At 35.8% G+C, this 26,986-nt stretch overlaps 1 protein-coding gene and 1 long non-coding RNA gene across 12 annotated transcripts in view; one reads left to right on the top strand and one right to left on the bottom strand.

The window, feature by feature from the left end:
* Positions 1 to 26,986, top strand: part of LOC115218866 (LIM domain-binding protein 2) — a 181,574-nt gene that overhangs the window by 26,884 nt on the left and 127,704 nt on the right. For 9 of the 11 annotated variants that reach the window (XM_029788824.2, XM_029788826.2, XM_029788829.2 and 6 more), the window contains exon 2: positions 26,277 to 26,369. The exons of the other annotated variants lie outside the window; for them this stretch is intronic. In XM_029788824.2, the coding sequence (XP_029644684.1) occupies positions 26,287 to 26,369 (83 nt within the window). In that variant the 5' untranslated portion in view covers positions 26,277 to 26,286. The remainder of the gene's footprint in view (positions 1 to 26,276; positions 26,370 to 26,986) is intronic. 11 annotated transcript variants of the gene reach the window in all.
* Positions 1,141 to 17,841, bottom strand: LOC118765945. Its single transcript, XR_005001853.1, has 3 exons — positions 17,831 to 17,841; positions 8,385 to 8,387; positions 1,141 to 1,336 (listed from the first exon to the last, which is right to left on the bottom strand). It is a non-coding gene; the product is annotated as an uncharacterized LOC118765945 (long non-coding RNA).

Genomic DNA, 26,986 nt, shown 5'->3' with positions numbered 1-26,986 from the left:
ATGAGATATATATATATATATATATATATGTATATATATACACACACACACACATATACATACGTACAATGGGCTTCTTTCAGTTTCCGTCTTCCAAATCCACTTACAAGGCTTTGGTTGGCCCGAGGCTATAGTAGAAGACACTTGCCCAAGATGCCACACAGTGGGAATGAACCTGGAACCATGTGATGTTGGGAAGCAAGTTCTTACCACACACCCACGCCTGTGCCTATATATATATATATATATATATCTATATACACACAACAGATACACAGAATGGTGTGAGGTTGTGGTTTTTGTCGAGAAAAGAAATCTTTTCATAGACTTGCTGTGTTAAAAACACAGTATATTGGATCAAGACAAATATCATCCCAGCAGTGACTCACAAGAATGCATAAATGCATATATATATATAGCTAGCGCTTTGTCTCTCTTAGTACCTTATTCCTCCTGTCTATATCCAACACAGTTGAGGGAGGGGTCTTATCTCATCAATTACTTAGTGACCTCACTGGTGCTAGTTCTAATTAAAAATCACCCAGTACACTCTTGTATTTAGTGTTAGGAAGGGCATACAGCTGTAGAAACCATGCCAAAGCAGACATAGAACTTGGAGATCTCTGGCTCATCTGTTCTTGTCAGGCCATCCAACCTATGCCGACATGGAAAAATGGATGTTAAATGATGATGATGATGATGGTAGTGGCAGCAGAGGAGGATACGCACACACAGGTAGAACATTACTGGAACCTTTGGCTCCCAAACTTTTCTATATTAATGATTTTTACCAAATTGATGTGGTCACTTCTAATTTAAACAAATATTAAATTTACTTAAATAACTAAATGAAATACAGGTACCTGTACGTTAGCATAAATGATACAAGTTTATTAATACTGTACTGTGAAGATACGAGGTGCTGTGAAACAGGAATTAGAAGTTCCTGCTTGTAAATCAGTGCCAATTAGAAGTTTTGGAGCATGAGTGTCCAAAAAATCAGTTTTACTAGTATGCATATCTGTGTGTGTGTGTATTAGAGAGGGTACATGGCTTAGTGGTTAGAGTGTTGCACTCATGATCGCAAGATTGTGATTTCAATTCCTAGACTAGATGGTGCATTGTGTTCTTGAGAAAACACTTCATCAGTTGCATGGTACACTGTGCACCTGTTCAGACAATGTCAATTTGACGGAGAGAACTAGCTAATGTGTGGCACAAACATTTGATCACTATAAGCAAATCATTTGTGCAGGTCATTTGGCAAAGGCTGAATGCTCGTACATTGTCTTCAACAGGAGAGTCCACCATATATATATATATATATATATATATACTCTTTACTCTTTTCAGTCATTTGACTGTGGCCATGCTGGAGCACCACCTGTAGTCAAGCAAATCAACCCCAGGACTTATTCTTTGTAAGCCTAGTACTTATTCTATCAGTCTCTTTTGCCGAACCGCTAAGTTACGGGGACGTAAACACACCAGCATCGGTTGTCAAGCGATGTTGAAGGGACAAATACAGATACACACACATACATATATATATATACATACATATATGTATATATATATACACATATATACGACGGGCTTCTTTCAGTTTCCATCTACCAAATCCGCTCACAAGGCTTTGGTCGGCCCAAGGCTTTAGTAGAAGACACTTGCTCATGGTGCCACGCAGTAGGACTGAACCCGGAACCATGTGGTTGGTGAGCAAGCTACTTACCACACAGCCACTATATATATATATATATATATATATATATATATATATATATATAATATATATATATATATACACACACACACACAAATACATTTTTAATGTTGACTGTCGAAAGAAAGAGCACTCATTACCATAACATAATGGAGGTTGGGAGGCTGACATGACCAAAGTAGATAAATGTATAGGATATAGGATATAATTTGTAAATTGTCCAATGTAGGTCTGTCCCATTGGTAATATTGGCCAAAAGAAATGGTGAAGATAGGAATGGGAATGTTACAGATATCAAGGTAACCCAGGTTTGTAACCTGTGGTGATACACCTCACTGCAGGCCTTGATCAGTTTGAGAACTGAGGCAAATGATGACACAGTGTTGTCAGAGAGAGCGAGAGAGTGTATTTGTGTGTGTGTGTTTGACTACACACACACACTTATGCTCAGACGCACATAAATATAAAAGTTTATGTAGATACCACACATCCATATACATACACACACACATATACATACAAACAGACTGACAGACAGACAGAGGTTATATATACAATTAAATGCAGACATTAAAAAAAGAATGGTTTGTTCAATATATGCTTTCCCCCTTCCTCAAAAACAGAAAGAAATGAAATGAAAACTAACAACAGAAAGAAGAAAGAAAATATAAAGAGGGTTTTAGAACGTGAATTACTCAGGAAATGATTGGTGCTACTTTCTTTTTTTATTCTCTCTATAGAGAATAGATGAAAGGGGCGATTAGATGCGAGTGAACTGCAAATAACAGGACTACATGGAGAGAGGTGATTGGTCATTCCTCCCCTGTTTCTCTCTCACACTTTCTCCCTCCCTCTCTCTCTCTTTCACTAGTACTCCACCTGCCCCGTCTGCCCGACAGAAATTTGCTAGCACGTCTCTCTGGTGTGGTCCAGCAAAATCAATGATCAGCATTGATCTAAAAAGAGACTGACATCAAACAGTATTTCTGATATGAAAAAAGTAAAAAAAAAAAATAAAGAAAAAAACTAGAAAGAAAAAAATTCATTTCTTTTTATCGTATCGTGAAATTTATGGTAAATGGAGAAATGTGAGAAATGTGTGGAGATGCAGCCAAAACATTTGCTGAAAAATGTTTTTGGCTATTTTCATCGATTTGACTTGTGGCCTGTTTGTAGCTAGGGGAGTTGCCGGGCTAGATTGGTAGTTTGTTTGGGAGGGGAGTATCTAATGGACAGAACAATCACCTTTCCTTCACTTCATCATTATCATCATCATCATTACCACCATCACCTTCATTGTCATCATAATCAATATTACCATCACCACCACCATCTAAACATTTCGCCAAATTCCTTCTCCCTAAAACAGTTGTCCTTTGGAATTTCATCACTGCCCATTTTTTTTTTTTTTTCCTTACAGCTGTTTAAGCTGAACATCAAATGCATCAATGTCACCACTCTGGGAGGAGATGAAGGTCATAGGCAGTGCCCCTTCTCTTTTGAATATCTGATAAAAAAAAATTAAAATAAATAAAATTACAATCATCATCATCATAACACCATTGTTGCAATCATCATCCTAATCATTATCAACACTATTTTCACCATTTACGAGTTTGGCAAGTTTGTAATGCAACAGTCCTTCTGCATGTCTGACTCCGCTCCTCTCTCCAGCATCAGCACATTGTGTGATCGCACTGTTTATATGTTTGATTGTTTCCAGCTGCATTGTTTTGCTTTGAGTTTGGAGATCTTGGCTACTGTTACTACAACCTCCTAGCTATTGCCAGATGCAGCTACAACAGTTTGTCAGTGTATTTCAGTCATGGCCAACCTTTTTCAACAAACTGATCGCATGAGACATACTCATTATCAGACAGGCCACACTACAAAAACAATTCAAACTAATTTTCCGGCTGTGTGGTAAGTAGCTTGTTTACCAACCACATGGTTCCGGGTTCAGTCCCACTGCGTGGCACCTTGGGCAAGTATCTTCTACTATAGCCTCGGGCCGACCAAAGCCTTGTGAGTGGATTTGGTAGACAGAAACTGAAAGAAGCCCGTCGTATATATGTGTGTGTGTATATATATATATATATATATATATATATATATAAAGCACCCACTACACTCACGGAGTGGTTGGCATTAGGAAGGGCATCCAGCTGTAGAAACATTGCCAGATAAGCCTGGAGCCTGGTGCAGCCTTCTGGCTTCCCAGATCCCCGGTCGAACTGTCCAACCCATGCTAGCATGGAGAACGGACGTTAAACGATGATGATGATATATATATATATATATATGCGTGTGTGTGTCTGTGTTAGTCCCCCTAGCATTGCTTGACAACTGATGCTGGTGTGTTTATGTCTCCGTTACTTAGCGGTTCGGCAAAAGAGACCGATAAAATAAGTACTGGGCTTACAAAAGAATAAGTCCCGGGGTCGAGTTGCTCGATTAAAGGCAGTGCTCCAGCATGGCCGCAGTCAAATGACTGAAACAAGTAAAAGAGTAACCCTTTAGCAATTAAACCGGCCATATCCGGCCAAAAGTATTCTGCCTGTTTTATGTTTAAACTGGCCAGATCTGGCTTCTCCCACCAACCTTACAATATCATTCTAAAAATTAACGGTTGCCCCATCAAAATCTCAAAGCCACAAGATAATGCATGATTAGTTCAAAACAATGAGAATAAATAAGCATTAATTTTGGCAGAACACTAATGGGTTAAGGCATACCATTCAGAAATACCTGCAGGCCTTAACCTATGACTGGTATACGTCATCATGATGGCATCCTTAAAAAGCCACTCTATGCCCTCTTTACATACAGCCTTGTTGGATTGAAACTTTTGGGAGTAAAAATTATGGGGAAACAGCCATGGCAAAGGCTCTTTCTTTTGGACCAAAAAACAGCTGAACGGTTGTTGACTTTGTACAGAAGTGAAATAAGATCTGTGACGAAGTTTTGTTCTCTTACACAAAACTGCATCCATCTGAATAGCAAAGACACTCATCACCATGCTCCTTGACGTCTGGCCCACAGACAAGTTGTTTCTTTGTCTACTCTATCACTTCTACAACAACCTCTACTTCACTATACTTTATAATTTTATACCTTATACATTCAAGCCCATCCAAAACCCAAAATGCCTCTTTCTATCTCTTATCACCCCTACTGTATTTCATCTTCTTTCCCAGCATCCTGTTTAACCATTTCACCCAAAAGGCCAAATTGTGGTATTCCTTCCTTGCTCTACTTTTCCTCTAGATGTTGATTTACAAATGGTCAAGCGGAACATAAAAACTGTATTAATCTCATTAGTCTCAGTAAGGCAGTGGACCGGCAAAACCATTGCCACACCGGAAAAAATACTTAGCGGCATTTTTCACAACTTTACTTCTGAGTTCAAATTCCGCCGTGATCGACTTTGCCTTTTGTTCTTTCAGAATCAATAAAATAAGTGCCAGTCAAGTTACCCTGTCCCTTAAAATTGCTGGCCTTGTGTCAAAATTTGAAACCAATCTTATCAATCTCAATGTATGTACAAAGATCATGGATATTGTCTCTTCCTTCTGACTAAACCATGAAAAATAATAAATTAAAAAGCTATATGTTCATTATGTGCATCAGCATTAGAGGCTTTCATTTTGCAGGCTGAGATCTTTTGCCTTCCTTCCCAATTCAGCTTTCAACCTTTGTGAACTTAACAAAGGGAACTGGACTAAGTGTTAAAGGCTTCTTTAACCTAAGCTTTTTAACTTTTTTCGCTCACAACTAGCAGAAATGAAATGGCCAAGTAGATATACATTTTGGACTGCCAGCTCCTAGATCTTTGGTTTAAATCTGTTGTAGGTATCTAGGAAAGGTATTTAGGCTGTACACTTAATTCTATATCACTTCAATTCTCTCAGGTGCCATAAACATAGACTAGATCGTTTATAAAATGTTATTATCTTTAATAAACATGTTTCTTATCTTTAGAAGGAAAGTTGTCTTTAAAAGTCTTTTCTACTGTTTTTTAAAATTTTAGTTCATTAATTAATAATGTGTTCTAAGTCAAAATCTTTTTTGCTTTTCATCTCTGAGGTGTTTGAATTAAAATAAAGTACCACTTATACAGTAGGGACAATTTAATCAATTATAACTGTTCCTTTTACCCAAGAGAGAAATTAATATTTATGAAATATAAAAGTATATTCATTTTCAAAAATTACTGTTGAGAGTTATTTTAATACTTTTTTTAATAGGAAAAATATTGAAAAGGCATGACTGTGTGGTTAAGAAGTTTGCTTCCCAACCATGTGGCCTTAGGTTCAATCCTATTGCATGGCACTTTTAGCAAGTGTCTTCTATTAATGCTCCTGGTCAACCAAAGCCTTGTGAGTGGATTTGGAAGACAGAAACTGAAAGAAGTATGTTGTAAATGTGTGTATGTGTGTGCGTGCACTTCCTCATCTTGATAGTGCATGATAATTGTAGGTGTCACCATCTTTCAAGCTGTATTCTTCATTTCCAGTCTTCCATAAAAACATGTCCAGTTATGAGGGAAATATTACCTTGCTTGTAAAGAAAGAAAGGGTTGGCAACTGGAAAGCATTCAACTGTAGAAAAATCTGCCTCAACAAATTCTGTCTGACCCATACAAGTATTGCAAAAAACAATGTTGATGATTTATCTTGTAGTACTACTTTAGTGTTATGACATGGGTTTCCCCAGTAACACACTGTCAAGATGAATATGGTTTTAGATAGTCAATATTCATTCATCATCATCATCATCATCTAACATCCATTTCCCTTGCAAGCATGGGCTAGATGCTTTGACAGGAGCTGACTTGGCAGAGAGCTGCACCAGGTTCCATAGTCTGTTTCAACTTGGTTTCTACAGCTGGATCCCCTTCCTAACACCAGCTACTTTACAGAGTGTACTGGGTGCCTTTTACGTGGCACCGTCACCAGTGTGTTTATGTGGCACTATCACCAGTGCTTTTGCGTGACACCATCGCTAGTGCTTTTTGGGTGTTGGGGGATGAAATGTGAGAGGGGGGAGATGGTTGACTGGACAGAGCCCCTCATGGATAAGCTTTACCAAGGTGGTTTAACTATGATTTTAGACATTATTGTATGTTGAGAAAACAAAGGAACCTGAGTATGATGATTCAGCTTGCTTGAAATAGCAGCAAAAATCACCTTCGAATACAAATGCACATTACCATCTTTAAGAAAAGAGGATAATGAATAATGGAGTCCAAACTAGCACTAAATTCTGAATCAGAAACTTGCATTTAAAGTTCTCTTCAGTACTTTATTTTGTGGTTTTGGTGAATTGTTGTTGCTATATGTACATAATTTGTTTTCAAAACACACATGGTAGGAATGGGGATGGAAAACCTTGAATGTTCACTTGCTAACAGCATTCTGAACATGAAAAACAGGAAGTAAACAGCCAAGAAACTGCAGCACAGTTGGTGTAACAAACAGCAGGACTTTAAAATAGATCATAGCCAACAGCTACCAGTGGTTCATTAAACACAATTATCATCATCATCATTTAATGCCCATTTTCCATACTGGCATGGGTTAGACAGTTTGACAGGAGCTGGAAAGCTACAGCAGGCTCCAATTACCTGTTTTGGCATGGTGTCTATGGCTGAGTGCCCTCCTAACACCAATCACTTTACAGAGTATACTGGGTGCTTTTTTTTTAATGTGGCACCAGCACCAGTGCTTTATACATGGCAGCACCAGATATTGACTACTTGCTGGTACATGGACCAAAGTCACCTGCAGCTGTGAAAGGGTAAAGATAATCTTTTCCACAAATTAAAATGGTCCACCATAGGATCACTGATTAACAGTGGTTTTCTTAATATTAGGCAGTTGAGAAATCATCTTACTACCACCTAGGCAACTTTCTCAAAAAATATCATTCTTAGTACCTGCTCCCAACTACTCAGGATTAATTAACACTACCTAGTTTGGCAAGAAGTGTATTGCATATTACCCTGCTGACTCATTATCATCATCATCATTTTGTTAATGTCCACTTTCCAGTGCTTGCATGAGTCAGATGGAAGTTGTTGAGGCAGAGCCTTTACTGTAACTAACCCTCACTTGTTTCTAGTAAGGTTGTATTTCGCCCTTGAACAGAAAGGTTTTCAAAGGAGACTGCTTGTGTGATAGTGACTCTAAAAACTCTCTTGGAAACAAATACCAGCAATTATCAGCAAAGACCCCCAAATACCAAAAAGAATATATGGAGGCAGTTCTTGGGACTATCGCTTAAAACTATGTTAAAATGGCAATGTCGTGAAGGTTTCAGGTTCGATCCTGAGCCAAGTTCAACAAAACTTCAAAGATGAAGAAAATAGTCTGAGAGCAAAAAAAAAAAAAAGTTTACATCAAGGGCTTCAAAATTCTGGTAAATGTTGCCTACCCAGGGGGAAAATTTGTTTGATTCTGCATGTGTAAATTTTCTTTCTTCAAATATGAAATTTAAAAATCTGAAGCTGAAAGAACATTTGAAGTAGATCTCCTAGTCAAGAAAATGGCATTTTTTCTTCTTTCCTATTTTGTATTTAATGATCTGTATTGTATACTTTGTTAATTAATTACTCTGTCATCATTAGAGTAGTGTAATTCAAATGATTGTCTTTTTCTACGATCTGTTCATAATCATTAGTTCATAAATAGGTGAAATAGCATTGTTGTTTGCCCTTTTTTTACCATTATTTATTTGAACTTAATAATGCTTAAAAATAGTCTTTTAAATTTCTTTTTTTGTTAGTTTTATTATGGTAGGAATGCAAACTTAAAATTATTGACCAAAACAGAGACGAGATATATTTCTTTAACCCTTTGACGGCATAATTAAATTTCATGGTCATTTCTGTAATGGTGTTAATTATCCACCAAAAAATTGAATTGATATTTTCTGTTCCTGCAATATTTTCCATATCCACCACTAAACATATTTTATTCTTGCTCTTTAAAGATATATTTGATGAAATATATGAAGGAAAAAAAAAATTAAGAAAATCTGAAAAATTGTCTTTGCAAAAAGTGTCTCCACTTCTTGCAGTACAAGGAGCATTTCTTTTTTTTTTTTTCAAATCTGTTGGGTAAAACCACTTTGCGCAGTTAACAGTAATACAATTTTCAGAGGAAATATCCACTTTCTGCATTCACAGGGTTAAAAAAAAGTTATCATAAAGTAGGTGGAACAAGAAAGATTAATAACCCCTGACGTACATAAAATGTTAGCAGTGGCCCTAAGTTGTACTATTCTTGGGGTTGTTCTTTTAGGGATGATAGTTTCTTGCAGGTAAACTTTCCTTGAACATTCTGCCTATTACTTCAGTGTCGTTACTTTTATGTCTGGTTTTATCTTGCTGGCATGGGTTAGGTGAGCATTCTTGAGGCAGTATTCTGTGGCTAAATGACCTTCCTGTTTTTCAAGTGAGGTACTTTGTTCTACATTTTTGCATATCAAACTACTACTTGACGTTTTGTTTACAAGACATAAACGTCACCATTGAAGCAGTGTCAGTTCAAAGGTACATGGATCCACCCATCCATGCATACATACACATATACACACATTTATATATCTGTTTTTGTATGCTGGCATGGTTTGGACCAAGACTTATTTGGGGCATCTGGCTGGATGCCTTCCCATCACGAACCCTACTGTTTATTTTTTCTTTTTAGTAAGAAGTTTTTAATTTCCCAGGTCTTCAAAAGTGCATAGTAACTGGTCATAATGTCTACAAGGAATGTAAACTTGCTCTTACTGTTTTGCTCAGGCTGTGACAAACACACCCAGTGAATTTCAACATTTGGATGCATGCTCACTCGCTCGCTCGCTCTCTCTCTCTCTCACACACACACACACACACACACACACACACACACGATGGACTACAAAACACTAGCAGTCTACCATTTTCACTCACAAGGCACCAGTTTGCCTGGTACCATCATCAAGGACACTTGTCCAAGGTGCTGAATCATAGGACTGAATCCAAAGCAAACTTCTTAGCCACACAGCCATGATTTTAAATAATAAATGAGTGTCCTGTCCAGTGTGACACAACAAAACACCTACAGCTGACTTGAACGCATAACCCCTATAGTACAATACAGTTTAGTTCTACTTCCAGTAAAATCTAGTGATGTCTTTAAAAGTTTAAAAATTGCCAGACCACTTCATAAAATCCTAACATCATTAGCAATAAAGCTTGTCCACACAAACACACCTCTCACACAGTTTCTAATTAGTAAAATGTCAATTACTTTTAAACTAGTTGTTGACCTTTTAAGGCCAACATCTGTGAATATTATTTCCTTCCACTGTTAATTTTAAAATGATTTTTTTTTCTCTTTTTCTTATTCTTTTTGTTTTGTTTTCTTTGCATCAGTTTGTGTGTAAGCCTGTCTGTGTTTTGCTTATTCTTTTGTTTACTTACATACAGTAGATGGAAACTGAAAGTAGCCTGGAGTATGTGTATATGTGTGTATATATGTACCATCATCATCATTTAACATCCATTTTCCAAGCTGGCATGGGTTGTGTGTGTGTATTCATGTATGTGTGTCTTTGTGCTTGTTCCCCACCACTACTTGACAACCAGTGTTGGGTTATTTACATCCCTGTAACTTACCAGTTCAGCAAAAGAAATTGGTTAAATAAGTACCAGGTTTGAAAATATAAGTACTGGAGTTGATTTATTTGTTCACCTAAACCCTTCAAGGTAGTGCCCCAGCATGACCTCAGTCCAATGACTGAAGCAAGTAAAAGATAGAAATACCCCAAAACTGAAGTTGTTTAGCATTGTTCTAGTGGTCAAATATAACACTTAACTTATTAGGTTCTGTAAATTTACCTTCACGACGTTAACTAATTGTTGTTGGTGTTTTTAGACCCAGGGCAATTCTGATTCAGATCCATGGTAACAATGTATGGTGAAGACTTACAATTCTATTTACAAAATTTCAATCCTCACCATTTCCTAATTTAAGCTGAATACACACGTTTAACCTTTTAGCATTTGGATTACTCTGTTAAATGCAATACTTATCTGTTCACATTGTTTTAAATTAATCATGCATTATCTTTGAGATTTGAGATTTCAATGGTGTGATTGTTTAGTTTTAGGGTGACAGTGTAGGGTAGGTGAAAGAGGCTAAATCTAGCTAGTTTGAATATAAAACAGCCAGAATATTTGAACCAGATATGGTCAGTTTAAACACTAGTTTTTTTTTTTTTTTTTTTTTTGTATTTTATGGGCACATGGCTGAGTGTTTAGGAAGTTCACTTCTCAATCACGAGGTTCCAAATTCAGTCCCACTCTATAGTATCTTGACTTCTATCATAGCCTTTGATTAACTCAAGCTTTATGGGTGAAATTGAGTAAATGAAAACAGTATGGTGATCCATCAGATGATGTACCTGTGATTCAAAAGCCCAGCTCAGTCTTCTTGAAGATCTCCTTAAATAGGATAGATGTCTGAAATACTCAGCCGTTCTACACAGTAAACAGATGGGTGTCTTTCTAAAAAGAAAAAATCTTTTCTTAATTGGAGAAGTGCAGGTGTGGCTAGGTGGTTAGAAGCTTGTTTCCCATCCATGTAGTTCTGGGTTCAGTCCCACTAATTGGTACCTTGGACAAAGCCTTGTGAGCGGATTTGATAGATGGAAGGTGTTGGTTTGCTTACATCTCCATAACTTAGTTGTTTGGCAAACAGAGACTGATAGAATAAGTACCAGGCTTTAAAAAAATAAATAAGCATTGGGGCCAATTTTCATTTGACTAAAAGTTCTTCAAGGTGGTGCCCCAGCATGGTCGCAGTCTTATGACTAAAATAAATAAAAGATAAAAGAATTGCTTAGATGGAATCAGAAGAGGGAACCCTTTTCAGAAAACCTGTCGGAGGGAGTACTCTTCAGGATCGAGGCCTGGTTCAGATGCTTACAACAAAGTGAACTCCATTGAAGGTGGATGGCCAAAAGCCAGGCAGTGGTGCTGAACCAAACAACAGATTTGGTTGCCTACAACCCATGTTGATGAAATAACTACAACTTTTATATAAATGGGATGCTAATAACAGACTGAAAAGAAAGATGATAAAAATGTGAATAATTAATTAACTGTACTTTATGTGTGTGTGTGTATTTAACAGTTGGCAATTTGACAAACGGAGTGTGGAAAAAAACCCCCGTAGCCAACAAAAATATAACAATATCTGTTTCAACACATGACTTCAGATCAAATCATTTGCCAAAAAAACCTATACGAGACTGTAATAAACAATTAGATTATTTTTTTAACCTTCTTGTCACCATATTTCTAATAATACACTGTCTATCTACTTCAGTTAATTTTGGAAATAAGTGAGAATTTACAAGGATTTAGTAAAATAGCTTTAACATTTAATTGTTGTTGTTGTTGTTTAGTCTGAGGTCAGTGTTGTTGATTGAATGCTTTCACTAATGACAATGGTGTTCTTTTAGGTGTTGCATATCTAAAGCTACAATATCTTATTATGGCTCCCGAAGGTGTGTGATTTAAGTGAGATTTGCTTACTACTTCTAGCAGATCAAGTAATCACATAGTGGTTTCATCATTGCCACATTTCATTTATTAATATATTTTTTCCAAACAGTTTTAGATTCCAAACTACTGTTTGGAATATATAACTAAATAAAGGTTCTTATAAAATTATAATAAAACCTTCCAATTTAAATAAGAACTTATTAAAACAAAGCTTTCATATTGTTAAAATCAGTCGATTTCAGGCAAGTCATTATTAAAAGATTAGTAGAAAAGGTTTCACTATTCAACTGCTTTGTGACAATAATTCTATTGAAATTCTGTCTGCATTTAAATTAATTTTGAAAACAATAGAAAATTTGGAGGAATTGCATAAATAATTTTTCCATTAGTAAGCCGATGTCTGGAATATAGAATATCTAGAGATTTTTGCATACAAGAGGAGATTAGTTAGAACCAGGATTGGTTTCAGAACCAGGATTTGCTCTCAAAAGGATATTCTCTTTGTTGATCTGAGTTACACTACACTGAAGTTTACACTCTTTATCAAATAACTTTGCTGCAAATTAACAACTTATTTACTTCAGCCCTTCACTCCTTGTGGAGCAAAGGCCATTAATGACTTATCCCCCCCCCCCACTGTTTTCAACTCTGAAATGCCTTTTCTGCTTCTCTCCAGTTAGATCTTGGCTATTCCACAGACAGCTGCCATCACCTCAACCCCTTCTTTCACAGCTCTTCTCTTGGTAATCAGAGGAGGAGTCAGCCTTGTAGCTTCCTTTTGGATTTTGTTGCATTGTATCATGCTTCCCTGAGAGAAAGCCTTCCTCTCCCACATCTTGGTTTTTGAATTCTCATCAATGTTTCTGTAACTTTGATTTTTACTAGATAGAGGTGACCATATTAGTCTGGCCAAAATTATCCTTTGGTCTATCCAGGATGGGAGGCCCTGCCAGGAGTTTGCACTGATACAGCTCTTCATAGCTGCACACTCCACTTTAAAATTTCATACAATATTTGTATAGTTCTTTTTTTCTGTTCCCATTTATTCTTTATTAGGATGAATCTTGTATTCTTATATAATGCTTAGTAAGGGAATTATCTTATGTTTGAATGGTTAACATTATGAAATTCACAATTTGTAAAGCTTTGTAAGTGGAGGCACATGGCTTAGTGGTTGGGGTGTTGCATTCATGATCATGAGATAGTGATTTCGATTCCTGGACCAAGTAATGTATTGTGTTCTTGAGCAAAACACTTCATTTGACGTTGCTCCAGTCCACTCAGCTGGCCAAAATGAGTAATCATATGATGGACCTGCATCTCATCCGTGGAGTGAATATATACGCCACAGAATACTGGAAACCAGGCTTGTGAGCCTATGGCTCAAGAAGGACCTTTGATCCTTTTTATTTTTATTTTAAAAAGTTTTGTAAAGAAATGTTCGCAACATAATGATATATTGGAAGTAAACAATTTTCTTCTTTCAATGACATGCTCTGCTAAATTTAGTTTATAGTAAATTATGAATTTTGCATTATTTAGTTTATGTCTCTTTATAATCTCAGATCCAATCCGGATCAGTGTTGCTTTTTGCCCTTCTAGGTTTGATGAAATAAGTACTAGTCAAGTATCGTGGTTGAGTTGGTTGATTGTATGGCCTCGTGCCTACATTAAAGATTAATGATTCTAGCTTGTATTGAATTTCAATTTGGAAAAAAAGATGGCCATGGGTTTAATATCCTGGGACTTGTCTATAACCCCCATGGTCACAAGCTCAGATCATACTCCTATTATTATGTTGTACTTCTTCAGCAAAACACTGACTCTGCTTGCTCTAGTTTCATCATCATTTAACGTCCATTTTCCATCCATGCCGGTATGGGTTGGATGGTTTGATAGGAGTTGGCCAGCTGGAGGGCTGGCCAGGCTTGTATTGTCTGTTTTGGCATGGTTTCTACAGGTGGATGCCCTTCCTAACATCATCCACTTTCCAGGGTATACTGGGTGCTTTTTATGTGGCACCAGCACAGGTGCTTTATACATGACACCAGCACAAGTGCTTTGTATGTGGCACCAGCATGGGTATTTTACACGTGACACTGGCATGGATGCTTTTTTTTTACGTGAAACCAGCATGAGTGCTTCTTGCATAGCACCAGCATAGGTTGCTCTAGTTTGCTTGCTAAATAAAAAAGACTAGATCAACTCATGCAGTGCCACATAAAATGCACTTGTGCTGTTGTTGCTCTAGTTCGCCTGACTCAAAAAAAAATAGTTTTCAGTGTTAACATTTTAGTGGTTAAAAGCGATAAGAAGGGACATCCAGCTATTAAAGTTTGCTGCGGAAAATAAACCACTACACCCATACAAACACTAGAAAATAATTGCAAAACAGTTTATAAAGAAAAATAGCTGAGTTCCACATTTATAGATTAATTAATTAAATTGATATTCACTTCTTGCGTCGTTGTTCAGTTTTAAACAAAACAATATCAAATCAATAGATATCTATTTATCTCGCACTAATGTGATAAATAATTGATTACTTGACTTTTTTCGTTTTTCTACTAATGAAATATATTCATCTGTAGGTGAATAAACTCTGATAATGTCTGGAGAGTCACTCTCCCTCCCTCTCTGAGTTTAATAAATTTGGTAAATATTTGACCTCAGCAATACAAGTCATTGAATCATCTGTCATTTGTGCTATGCTCCCACTGCTTACCTATTTACTGCCAGTTGAGTTGAATACAGTGGTAGTTTGTGTGTCTCTTTCTCCATGTTACTGATTTACAGTGATTTTCACCTCTTTGCAGCTAGGTGGACTGAGCCATTGGCGATCTAAGTGTCTTCTTGAAGAACACAATACAAATGATGGGGCATGAAATGTTGATCCTTCAGCCATTAGTACAAATGGTAGGATATCATTTAAAAGAAAATTAGCTGCTATTTCTAGCATATCAGGCAACCACATAAAGCCTTCTTTATTAATTTGCATAATATAGATACATATATTTGTTTATCATATTGGTAATAATTTTTTTCTACAATAGGCACAAGGTCTGAAACTTACGAGAAGGTAGAAGGGGTTCAATTACATTGATTCTGATACTGAACTGGAGATGAAAGGTAAAATCAACCACAGCAGCATTTGAAATCAATGTAAAGCCGAAAGAAATGCTGATAAGCATTTTGTCCAGCAATCTAACAGTTCTACCTTCTTGTATTGGTTATAAAATAATGTTTTCTCAGATTGACATAAGGGTATACACTTCATTTTCTTTGTTTGGAGAAAATGGTTATGGCTACGCCTATGCCCATTACAGCTTCTCCCAAGACCTGTGAGAACAAATGTGGTTAAATTAGTTGAAGGAGAGGGAGCAGCTGTATTATAGTCAATTAAATTAACTGCAGCAAATACCTGTGATGAAAAGCAAAAAGGGATTTTAGCTCAGAAGAACATGATTGGAAAGTAAACATTGTAAGGAAGTTTGATCTAGTGATCGACCAGTTCCACAGCTCAGCTTCCTTTTGTATTTCATTATAATCTATAATGTGTATGTAAACATTGATGTGAAGATTGTTCGAGAAGGTTGTTTATTTTTATATCACATCTTGTGAACAATTCTGTCCTTGGTTACAGGTTTCCAATGAGCCGATCATTAGTTCACTGCATTTATGGCAGCAATTGTGATGACAAAGGAGTGTCTGTAACTCTTTGTAGAACAAACACAACAAAAGACTTCAGAGAATACAAGCACCATTTTTTCAGTTTCCATGCCTTATTGATTTACTCTGAGAAAAGTTATATGTGTACACATACATGCATTCTTTTATTCTTTTACTTGTTTCAGTCATTTGAGTGCAGCCATGCTGGAGCATCACCTTTAATCGAACTAATTGACCCCAGGACTTATTCTTTGTAAGCCTGTACTTATTCTATCAGACTCTTTTGCCAAACCACTAAGTTACAGGGACGTAAACACATCAACATCAGTTGTCAAGCGATGGTCGGGGGGGACAAACACACACACAAATATATATATATATACAATGGGCTTCTTTCAGTTTCCATCTACTAAATCCACTCACAAGGCTTTAGTCGGCCCTAGGCTATAGTAGAAGCCACTTGCCCAAAGTACCATGCAGTGGGACTGAACCTGGAACTATGTGGTTGGTAAGCAAGCCGTAATTACTACCTTCGGTCCTAAGATTCATAGGGCCAGTTACCTAGTTTCCATGGCATATAAGCGGCTGAGATCACACGCACTTTCTTCATGAATGAAACATCAGTCTGTTGCAGAGTTGCTCATTTACATTGGAGAAGTGAACTGGAACAATGTAAAATGAAATGTTTTGCTCAAGAACACAACGTACTACCCAGTCTGGGAATTGAAACCATAATCTTACAATCATGAGTGCAACATCCTATATATTATTCCTAAACAAGGATATCATTGAAAGTGACTTGAAGTTTCAGACAGCTTAGCTGGCTAAAAGCTTGAAATCTGTCAATAATTTTCTTGTTAGAGAATAATAAATTTGTGCCCTACAAGCCCTACAAGAGTATAGAGTAACCCTTCAGATTGATGTAAAATTGTTTTTATTATAACTGAACATAGAAAAAAAAAACATTAATATATATTTATATATATTACCAAACTGTCTAACCAATGCCAGCATGGAAAATAGATACTGAACGATGATGATGATGATATTAATATTATATATATATATTAGACAGAGGGTGGGGGTTCTGCACAGTTTCCAGCTACCAAAATTCTACTCACAAGCCATTGGTCAATTCAAGGTTATAGTAAGAGACACTTGTCCAAGGCATTATGTAGCTGTGAAGCAAAATTCTCAACCATACATCTATGTCTGGCTCTTCAGATTATGTACAAGTTGTCACTATTGCTTTTTGATTTAGACTTAAAGACACTATGGCACATTGCAACTGAATATTATATATCATCATCATCATCATCGTTCATAATTTTAACATCCACTTTTCCATATTTGCATAGCTCACTCAAAATTTGCTGAAGCAGATTTTTTTTCTTTTAAGCTTGATGCCCCTTCTGTCACCAAACTTCACATGTTTCTAAGTAAGGTAATATTGCCTATAGTCTTCTGAAAATAAACAGAAATGTGATCAAGCATGTTTTGAACGAAGATCGCAAATGAATGACATGGCACCACTTTTATAACAGTGATGTTTATTAACAATAATTGTGCAATGACAAGACATGGAATCGTAAATACACACATATGCACACTTACATGCACTCAAACAAACACACACACACACATATATGTGTGTGTGTGTGTGCATATATACAACAAACTTCTTTTTGGTTTCATCCTACTAAATCCACTCACTAGGTTTTGGTCAACATTGGGCAATAGTAGAAGAGAGTTGCCTGAATTGGCCAAGGTAGTGTGCAGCAGGATTGAACCTGAAATTACATTGTTGGGAAGTGAACTTCTTAACCTTACAACTATGTCTACACCCTGACCATGTGTGTGTGTTTTTGTGTGCATGCACATACACTTTACTTTAATAACAACCTGAAAGAACTTGTACACCAGAAAGGTGGGAATTAGTTCTTTAATGAAATACAAATTGATGGTCTAATACCAATGGTTTCATGTCGACTAATTAGCAGTTTTCAACTAGGAACACAAATGACACTCTGTCTTGTTAACTACTTATTCGAGAAACCACTGGTGTTATTATGTCATTTATCTAAATTCCATTCAAGTGTGTGTGTGTGTGTGTATAAACAGGCTTACACACTTGTGTAGGTAGTCACCCTCATCGTCATCATCATTTTAATATCTGTCCTGCCATGCTAACAGGTTGGACATATCTACTATACGTCATATTGATTTCAAATTTTGGCACAAGGTCAGCAGTCTGAGTGTATATGGGGGGGGGGTCTAAATCAATTATATCAAAACTCTCCCAGTGTCGAATTGTACATATTTTATCAACCCCAAAAGGATGAAAGGCAAAGTTGACCTCAGCAGAATTTGAACCCAGTATGTGAAGACAGACCAAATGCTTCTAAGCATTTTGCCCAACGTGTTAATGATTCTGCCAGCTTGCTGCCTTATACTACACACATCATATTGCCTTTCATCTTTGTTTTTCATTACCATCTCATTTGCAAAGGCACAACTTCTTGAGATGTGATCTTACTACTTCTTCCCATATATCCCATTAAAAAAACAAAACAAATATGTATTAATATTATAACAAGATGACTAGACAAATCTGTCACCCCATGTTTTCTGTGTGTGCGTTTCTTTGTCTTATCTTTTACTTGTTTCAGTCATTAGACTATGGCCATGCTGGGGCACTGCCTTGAAGAATTTTTTTACTCAAACAAATCAACTCCAGTACAGTTATCTCTCAACTATCATAGGTGTTATGTTCCAAAACACGTCGCAATAGGTGAAAATCCACTGAATAGAAACAGTACTGCACTGTATTTTTTTTATTATTATTTTCATAATTTGTATATATTTATTATATTATAAATGCAAAACAACACCACAGAGGAATCGTCATAAGCTTAAATAATAAACTGCAATATGGCAAGGAATTACTGTACTTATTTTATCAATCTCTTTTGCTGAAATGTTAAGTTACAAGGACATGAACACACTATAACATTGGTTGTCAAGTAGTGATGGAGGACAATCACTGACACAAACACACACATACATAGGTATCTATAATAACATACATACAATAGGCTTCTTTCAGTTTCCATCTTCTGCATTGTACACACCAGATAGGTTTAAAACAGTTTTTTTTAATGATTTTATTCTTAATGCTGTGAATTTTTTTGTGTAAATCTAAACATGTATCTTATTTCTAGACAATATGTGAATATAGAGATGCTAGCTATTAGTAAGAAAGAAAAAAAACGTTTTCTTTAATCAAACTTATATTTAATGATCAATTAACTGGTTAGCAGAAATATTTACTAGTTCATATTGTAATACAGTAATATTTACCAAAGACACATGGCTTAGTGGTTAGGGTATTTGGCTCACGATTGTAAGGTCATGAATTCAATTCCCGGCAATGCATTGTGTCCTTGAGCAAGACACTTTATTTCACGTTGCTCCAGTCCACTCAGCTGGCAAAAATGAGCAGTACCTGTATTTCAAAGGGCCAGCCTTATCACATTCTGTGCCATGCCAAACCTCCCTGACATTAAAGATACACATGAGCATAGGAATGGCTGTGTGGTAAGTAGCTTGCTTACCAACCACATGGTTCAGTCCCACTACGTGGCACCTTGGGCAAGTGTCTTCTACTATAGCCTCGGGCCAACCAAAGCCTTGTGAGTGGATTTGGTAGACAGAAACTGAAAGAAGCCTGTCGTATATATGTATATATATGTGTTTGTGTGTCTGTGTTTGTCCTCCCAACATCGCTTGACAACCAATGCTGGTGTGTTTACATCCCTGTAACTTAGCGGTTCAGCAAAAGAGACAGATAGAATAAGTCCTGGGGTTAATTTGCTCGACTAAAGGTGGTGCTCCAGCATGGCCACAGTCAAATGACTGAAACAAGTAAAAGAGTAAAGAGTATGTGTGTGGAATGCTCAGTCACTTACACGCTAATTTCATGAGCAGGCTGTTCCATTGATCAGATCAACTGGAACCCTCATCATCATAACTGACGCAGTGCTGGTTATTATATCAACCATTTAAAACACAGACGCAGGTCATTTTTTGTTTTCTTTTTTCTTCTAGCTTTTACTTCTTTATACTATTAGTTGTAATCATGCTGTTCTGTCTGATTGGATGCAACCATGCTGGATATTGTATCAAATTTTATTAATTTATCTCTCAAGTAATTTTGTTAAATATGTACGTGTTTCATCATCCATTCCACTGCATGTGTTAAATCAGTTTTTGGTTAATTCTTGTGTACTGCTGGGCTGTTGGACGCACTTTATTTTAACTTCATTCTGCTTCACTACGCAATACATAGTCTCCTCTCTCTTTCTCTCTCTCTCTCTCTCATCTTAATGAGCAAATCATAGTTATATAATGAATGGTATTGATGCTTAATATGCCATGAAAAGAAGTTCTAAAAATTTGTCTCAGACCAACAGGCTCATGACATCAGAGCTTATCTGTATTTTCAAGCTATTTATGTAAATGAATGTACAAGACTCCCTCCCGAACGAGGCACCAGTCCAATCCATTGCAGTGTTAGTTCCTTTTCCCGCTCTCTGCCCAGCTGCTGCTGTTGTTTTCAGTTGAATGACTGGAGCAACATGAAATGTAATGCCTTATTTAATGACAGAACATGCCACCTAGTCCAAGAATTGAACTCGTGACCTAACAATCTCTAAGTTACATGCTTTGACTTCATTCACTATACTTTTGAGATATTGAAAATCTAACAATGTGTCACACCTTCAATTAAAATGGTGACTATTACTCTAACATTATCCAACTGTCTTAGTTTTCAATGCATGGTCTCTAATCAAATTATTTTTCCTAGGAAAAAGAAATATGTATGTATGTATGTATATGTATATGTATGTATGTAAATATATGTATATATATATATATATGTATGTGTGTATATATATGTATGTGTATATATATATATGTATGTGTATATATCATCATCATCGTTTATATGTATGTATATATATATATGTATGTATATATATATATATATATATATATAATATATATATATATATGTATATGTATATATATGTGTTTGTGTGTCTGTGTTTGTCCTCCCAACATCGCTTGACAACCAATGCTGGTGTGTTTACATCCCTGTAACTTAGCGGTTCAGCAAAAGAGACAGATAGAATAAGTCCTGGGGTTAATTTGCTCGACTAAAGGTGGTGCTCCAGCATGGCCACAGTCAAATGACTGAAACAAGTAAAAGAGTAAAGAGTATGTGTGTGGAATGCTCAGTCACTTACACGCTAATTTCATGAGCAGGCTGTTCCATTGATCAGATCAACTGGAACCCTCATCATCATAACTGACGCAGTGCTGGTTATTATATCAACCATTTAAAACACAGACGCAGGTCATTTTTTGTTTTCTTTTTTCTTCTAGCTTTTACTTCTTTATACTATTAGTTGTAATCATGCTGTTCTGTCTGATTGGATGCAACCATGCTGGATATTGTATCAAATTTTATTAATTTATCTCTCAAGTAATTTTGTTAAATATGTACGTGTTTCATCATCCATTCCACTGCATGTGTTAAATCAGTTTTTGGTTAATTCTTGTGTACTGCTGGGCTGTTGGACGCACTTTATTTTAACTTCATTCTGCTTCACTACGCAATACATAGTCTCCTCTCTCTTTCTCTCTCTCTCTCTCTCATCTTAATGAGCAAATCATAGTTATATAATGAATGGTATTGATGCTTAATATGCCATGAAAAGAAGTTCTAAAAATTTGTCTCAGACCAACAGGCTCATGACATCAGAGCTTATCTGTATTTTCAAGCTATTTATGTAAATGAATGTACAAGACTCCCTCCCGAACGAGGCACCAGTCCAATCCATTGCAGTGTTAGTTCCTTTTCCCGCTCTCTGCCCAGCTGCTGCTGTTGTTTTCAGTTGAATGACTGGGAGCAACATGAAATGTAATGCCTTATTTAATGACAGAACATGCCACCTAGTCCAAGAATTGAACTCGTGACCTAACAATCTCTAAGTTACATGCTTTGACTTCATTCACTATACTTTTGAGATATTGAAAATCTAACAATGTGTCACACCTTCAATTAAAATGGTGACTATTACTCTAACATTATCCAACTGTCTTAGTTTTCAATGCATGGTCTCTAATCAAATTATTTTTCCTAGGAAAAAGAAATATGTATGTATGTATGTATATGTATATGTATGTATGTAAATATATGTATATATATATATATATATGTATGTGTGTATATATATGTATGTGTATATATATATATGTATGTGTATATATTATATGTATGTGTATATATCATCATCATCGTTTATATGTATGTATATATATGTATGTATATATATATATATATATATATATATATATAATATATATATATATGTATATATGTATGTATGTATATATATATATATTTTCATTGCAAGCAATTTGAGTTTTCTCTGTTCCCCACTCGAAAAACAAAAATGACAGAAATTTTGCCAGACAATTACCACAAGTTAATGACTTTCTAGTAATTTTACTTCAAAAATACTTTCGTGATTGAATTCCTAACGAGCTGACTTGTCTTATTTGGTGAAAGTAATTTTATTTACTGAATATTAAAATAAGCTATTTTTTCCAAATATTGTTTTGTTGCTTAAAAGTAATGAATGTATAAATTTGAAAATAAACTTAATCTGTAAAACTTAAATTTTGCAATTAAAATATTGATCCCATTTTGATAAAGAAAAATATTTAAGCCCTTTTGTTATCAACCCACTGAGATTCTCTGCACCTGATTCATTGGTAACAAATTCCTTGTTTTAAACGAGGGATTCTCAAGCATTTTTTTTTGTCTATGGATCCCCATAACCATTCAATGTTTAAAAACTAGTTTTATTGATATTTCTTCCGAAATTCCTATTTTGTTTTTCACACATTAACTTATGTAGGTTAAACTATGTAAACCTAACTGTTTCTTGCAATACATAACAATACATATATTTAAAGCAAAATTTTTTCAGGGGCCCTTAAAATACTATTGTGAATCCACAATTTACTATTTTGTTGCATGGACCCTGGCTGAGAACCACTGTTTTAAACCTTTTGGCATTCTGATTCATGTCAAATGTAAAGCTTATTTATTCGCATTGTTTTTAATTATTCCATGCAATAGCTCATAGCTATGAAATTTCAATGACATGATTGTATATTTTTAGAATGACATTCATTGCAAGGTAGGTGTGAGAAGGCTGGATCTGGCCAATTTGAACACAAAATACATAGAATACATGGTCCAGATATGATCAGTTTAAATACAGCTTAATATTGTTAGCCGTTTAGGATTTAAGCCAGCCAGATCTGGCTCCTTGGACCTACCCTACAATGTCATTCTAAAAACAAACAACCACATCATAACCTTGAAGCTATGAGATAATGCATGATTAAATTAAAACAATGTGAATCAGTAAGCATTACATTTGACAGAGAAGTCTGAATGCTTAAGGGTTAAAGTTATTTTCGAAATTAATTGAATCAAAGACAGCATCTTTCAACAGAAATATGGTAACAGAACGGTTAAATATTTAGATCTCTACATCTTTTGATTGATTTGATCTTCAGTTTCCTAAAAGATGAGGTTAACCCTTCAGCATTCAGATTATTCTGTCAAATGTACTGCTTATTTATTCACCAAGTTTTGAATTAATCATGAATTGTCTTGTAACTACAAGATTGTGATATGACTGTTTATTTTGAGAATATGATTGTAGGATAGGAGTGAGCGGCCAGATCTGTCCAACTTGAATGTAAAGCGGGCAGAATATTTTTGCTTGATATGGCTGCTTTAAATGCTAAAGAGTTAATAGCCCTTAATTTTTTTTTTTAATCATGTTAACAACTCATGTATTGTAAAAGATGATAGTTGCTGGTAACAGAAAATAAAGTGTCTTGGGTTGGTTGATGAAGAGATGGTAATTGCATTTGTAGAACCCAAGAAAGCTTAAGTAGTACTTAGATTGGATTTAAAGATATTGGACCTTATAGATGGTGAAATATTGGGCTACAATGCATAGGTAGTTACTTATATTGCAATCTCTATCACTCTGTACTCCTGCTTAAAGAAATAATGATAATGATGACGAAGTCAATGGCAACAGCCACAAATGTATTGATTATTATACAAAGAAACCTGAGAAAAAATAATAAAAAAATCTGTTGGTAGTCATGGTTATTGGTGTTGTTACTTTTGTTTAACTCCAGGTCAGTCTGGAAATGGGTAAAAAGTATGATCAAAAGTATTCTTGCTGTGACTATACTTTTTTTTTTTTGCATAATATACCTAAGGCTGCAAATTTCAATGTGTCCTTCATAGTAAGTCAAAGGTGATATTTGAGTGGGTTTTCACTGCTGTTTCTAAAAGGTCAAGTGACTGCATAGAAATTCTCTTGTTGGCTTGTATATGTGTACTGTTGGTTTGTGTATAAATGTGTATTAGACGTTGTTGATCCAGCATGCCAATCTGTGATCAATGGTTTTCTAACTGTGAGCATCACATCTTTCTATTTAGTCATAAAGTATCTAGGACTACATCTCCTGTCTCATTACTTTTTGAAAAACAGTAAGATGTGATTTAATGAAGATTTGATTGCTATTTTCGTTAGGTTGAGTGACTGTAGAGGTTTGTTGGTGGCATAAACAATGATGATGATGACAATGATGATTATCAACAACAGCAGTTTTTTTTTTCTTTTTTCTTTCTTCATCTCTAACCCCATTTCTTTTTAGGTGTGAATCTCATTTATTCTATGAATTTGATCTGCCAATATGACATACTTGGTAGTTGGTGCATTGATTTTTTTTTTTTACTGATTGGGCATGAGGCTAACTTTGGCAAGGGATGAACAGATGAACCACCCAGTTATATATTGCTATTACCAAGGGAGAAAAGAGATAGTCAATCTTGGTGGGATTTTGAACTCTGAATATAGAGACAGGAGATTAAATACTGCTAGTCATTAAATCTTGTGCTACATTTTTGCTCTGACACTATTAGCTGTAGGTTGAGAGTGAGCAAAAGAGACACACAGAGAGAAAATCAGATTGAGATACAAAACAAGTTGCTTTCATTCGTTTAGGTATGAAGTCAGCATTCTAAAGTATGAAAGGAACAATTAATTCAACCCCAAAGTATATTGCAAGTACTCTCTTTTATTGAGCCTGGAAGGATGTAAAAAATATGCTAAGGTTTGGTTGATCTTAAAATGAGACTAAGCACTGCAAAGCCTTTAGAATTGTACACTATAACTGCTAGCTTGTTACCCTTTGGAACATATTGGTCTTAATTAACCATGTTCTAAAATCTCCTCCCCACCTAAGAATGCCCCTGGTTCTCTTATTTTTAAAAGGATTCAAATTTAAATTAAGAACTTTGGTAATTTTACATTAGAAATATTTTAAGTTATATTCCAAACACTAATGATTTCTTATTCAGATACAAGGTCTCAAATTTTGGGGAAAGGAACTGTTAATTACAGAAATCCCAGTACTTAACTTGTACTTTATTTTATCAACCCAAGAAGTATGAAAGGCAAAGTTGATTTCAACAAGATTTGATCTTTGAACATCAAGAGCCAAAACAGACACGTTAAAAAAACACCAACTTAATAACAAAAAGTTATTTTACTAAACCTCTTCAAATTCCTAATTATTTTCAAAATTAATCAAAACACTAAGATAGTGTATTTCTTTAGTAATATTACCACAAAAGGATTAGGAAAATAGAATTGATACAATGGTAGTCAAAACACCCTTGTGGTCATCATCATCATCATCGTTGTTTAACGTCTGTTTTCCATGCTAGCATGGGTTGGACGGTTCGACTAGGGTCTGGGAAGCCAGGAGGCTGCACCAGGCTCCAGTCTGATCTGGCAGTGTTTCTACAGCTGGATGCCCTTCTTAATGCCAACCACTCCGTGAGTGTAGTGGGTGCTTTTTACGTGCCTTTAATTTTAATATTTTAATGAACAAATCCTACCACAGTCAGATTTTGTCGTTCACCCCCATCCAAGTTCAATGAAATATTAGTTAGCTGTTAGTTGAATTAACTAGACATTTCTCCCTCAAAATGCTTGACCTTGTGCCAATATAAAAATTAAGAAATCACTACTAATGAGTCGTCTGTAGCATTGGGTTTTTCACACTTTGAGCCTTTTATGTTTCTTTATGAATTATGATTTACATGGTATAATCTGCATTTGCCTTTAGGTGTCCTATTTCTAAATATATACATAGGCCTCATGAAATGCAGTCCTCACAATCAAGACATGTCGAAGGATGCAGTATTTCAGATGTGTCCAACCCATACCAGCACAACTCCGATAAACCGTATGTAAAGCCAATGATGAAATCTGAAGTTTTCAGTTCAGTTATTCCCCCTTAGCTATGGTCCCATGTATCTAGATAAATAAAAGTTAAATGTGAGGTTGTGAGGTTAGCAGTGTAAGAAAATTTCACACTATGTAAATAGCTCTAAAGCCTTGAGTATATGTGGGTGGCGGGGGTGTCTCCTAAGACCTATCACAGCAGGTCTTAGGACATGAAGCAAATGAGATAAAAAATTCTGCCTGGATGGCGATCCAGTCTATTGCCGATAACATTTCTATATAATCCTTGTATTTATTGTTGGCAGCTTGCAATGGTGTGGAGTAAAAATGTTCTGCTCAGAAACACCAAAAGACTAGCAGTGAATTTGAAATTGTAATTTCTGTTCAGACAGTTCAATGCCTTATTCTTTTGAGTACTCTACTTCTACAAAGTCTTGTCTATTTTACAATAACTAATGATATAGACATATATGTGAGTATACACACGTGCCTGTATACAGACACACAGTGGAAGCTAGATGGTCAAATGGTTAAGGTATTATTAGACTACTTGCACATAGCTTGCAAGTTCTGATCTGTTGCAGACATTTTGTTAGGGTGTCTGGGCACTTTATTCTA

This window comes from Octopus sinensis, linkage group LG14, assembly GCF_006345805.1.
Source record: "Octopus sinensis linkage group LG14, ASM634580v1, whole genome shotgun sequence".
Lineage (NCBI taxonomy): Eukaryota > Metazoa > Mollusca > Cephalopoda > Octopoda > Octopodidae > Octopus > Octopus sinensis.
The sequence above is the reverse complement of the archived record's forward strand: the minus strand, read 5'-3'. Positions and strand labels throughout refer to the sequence as shown.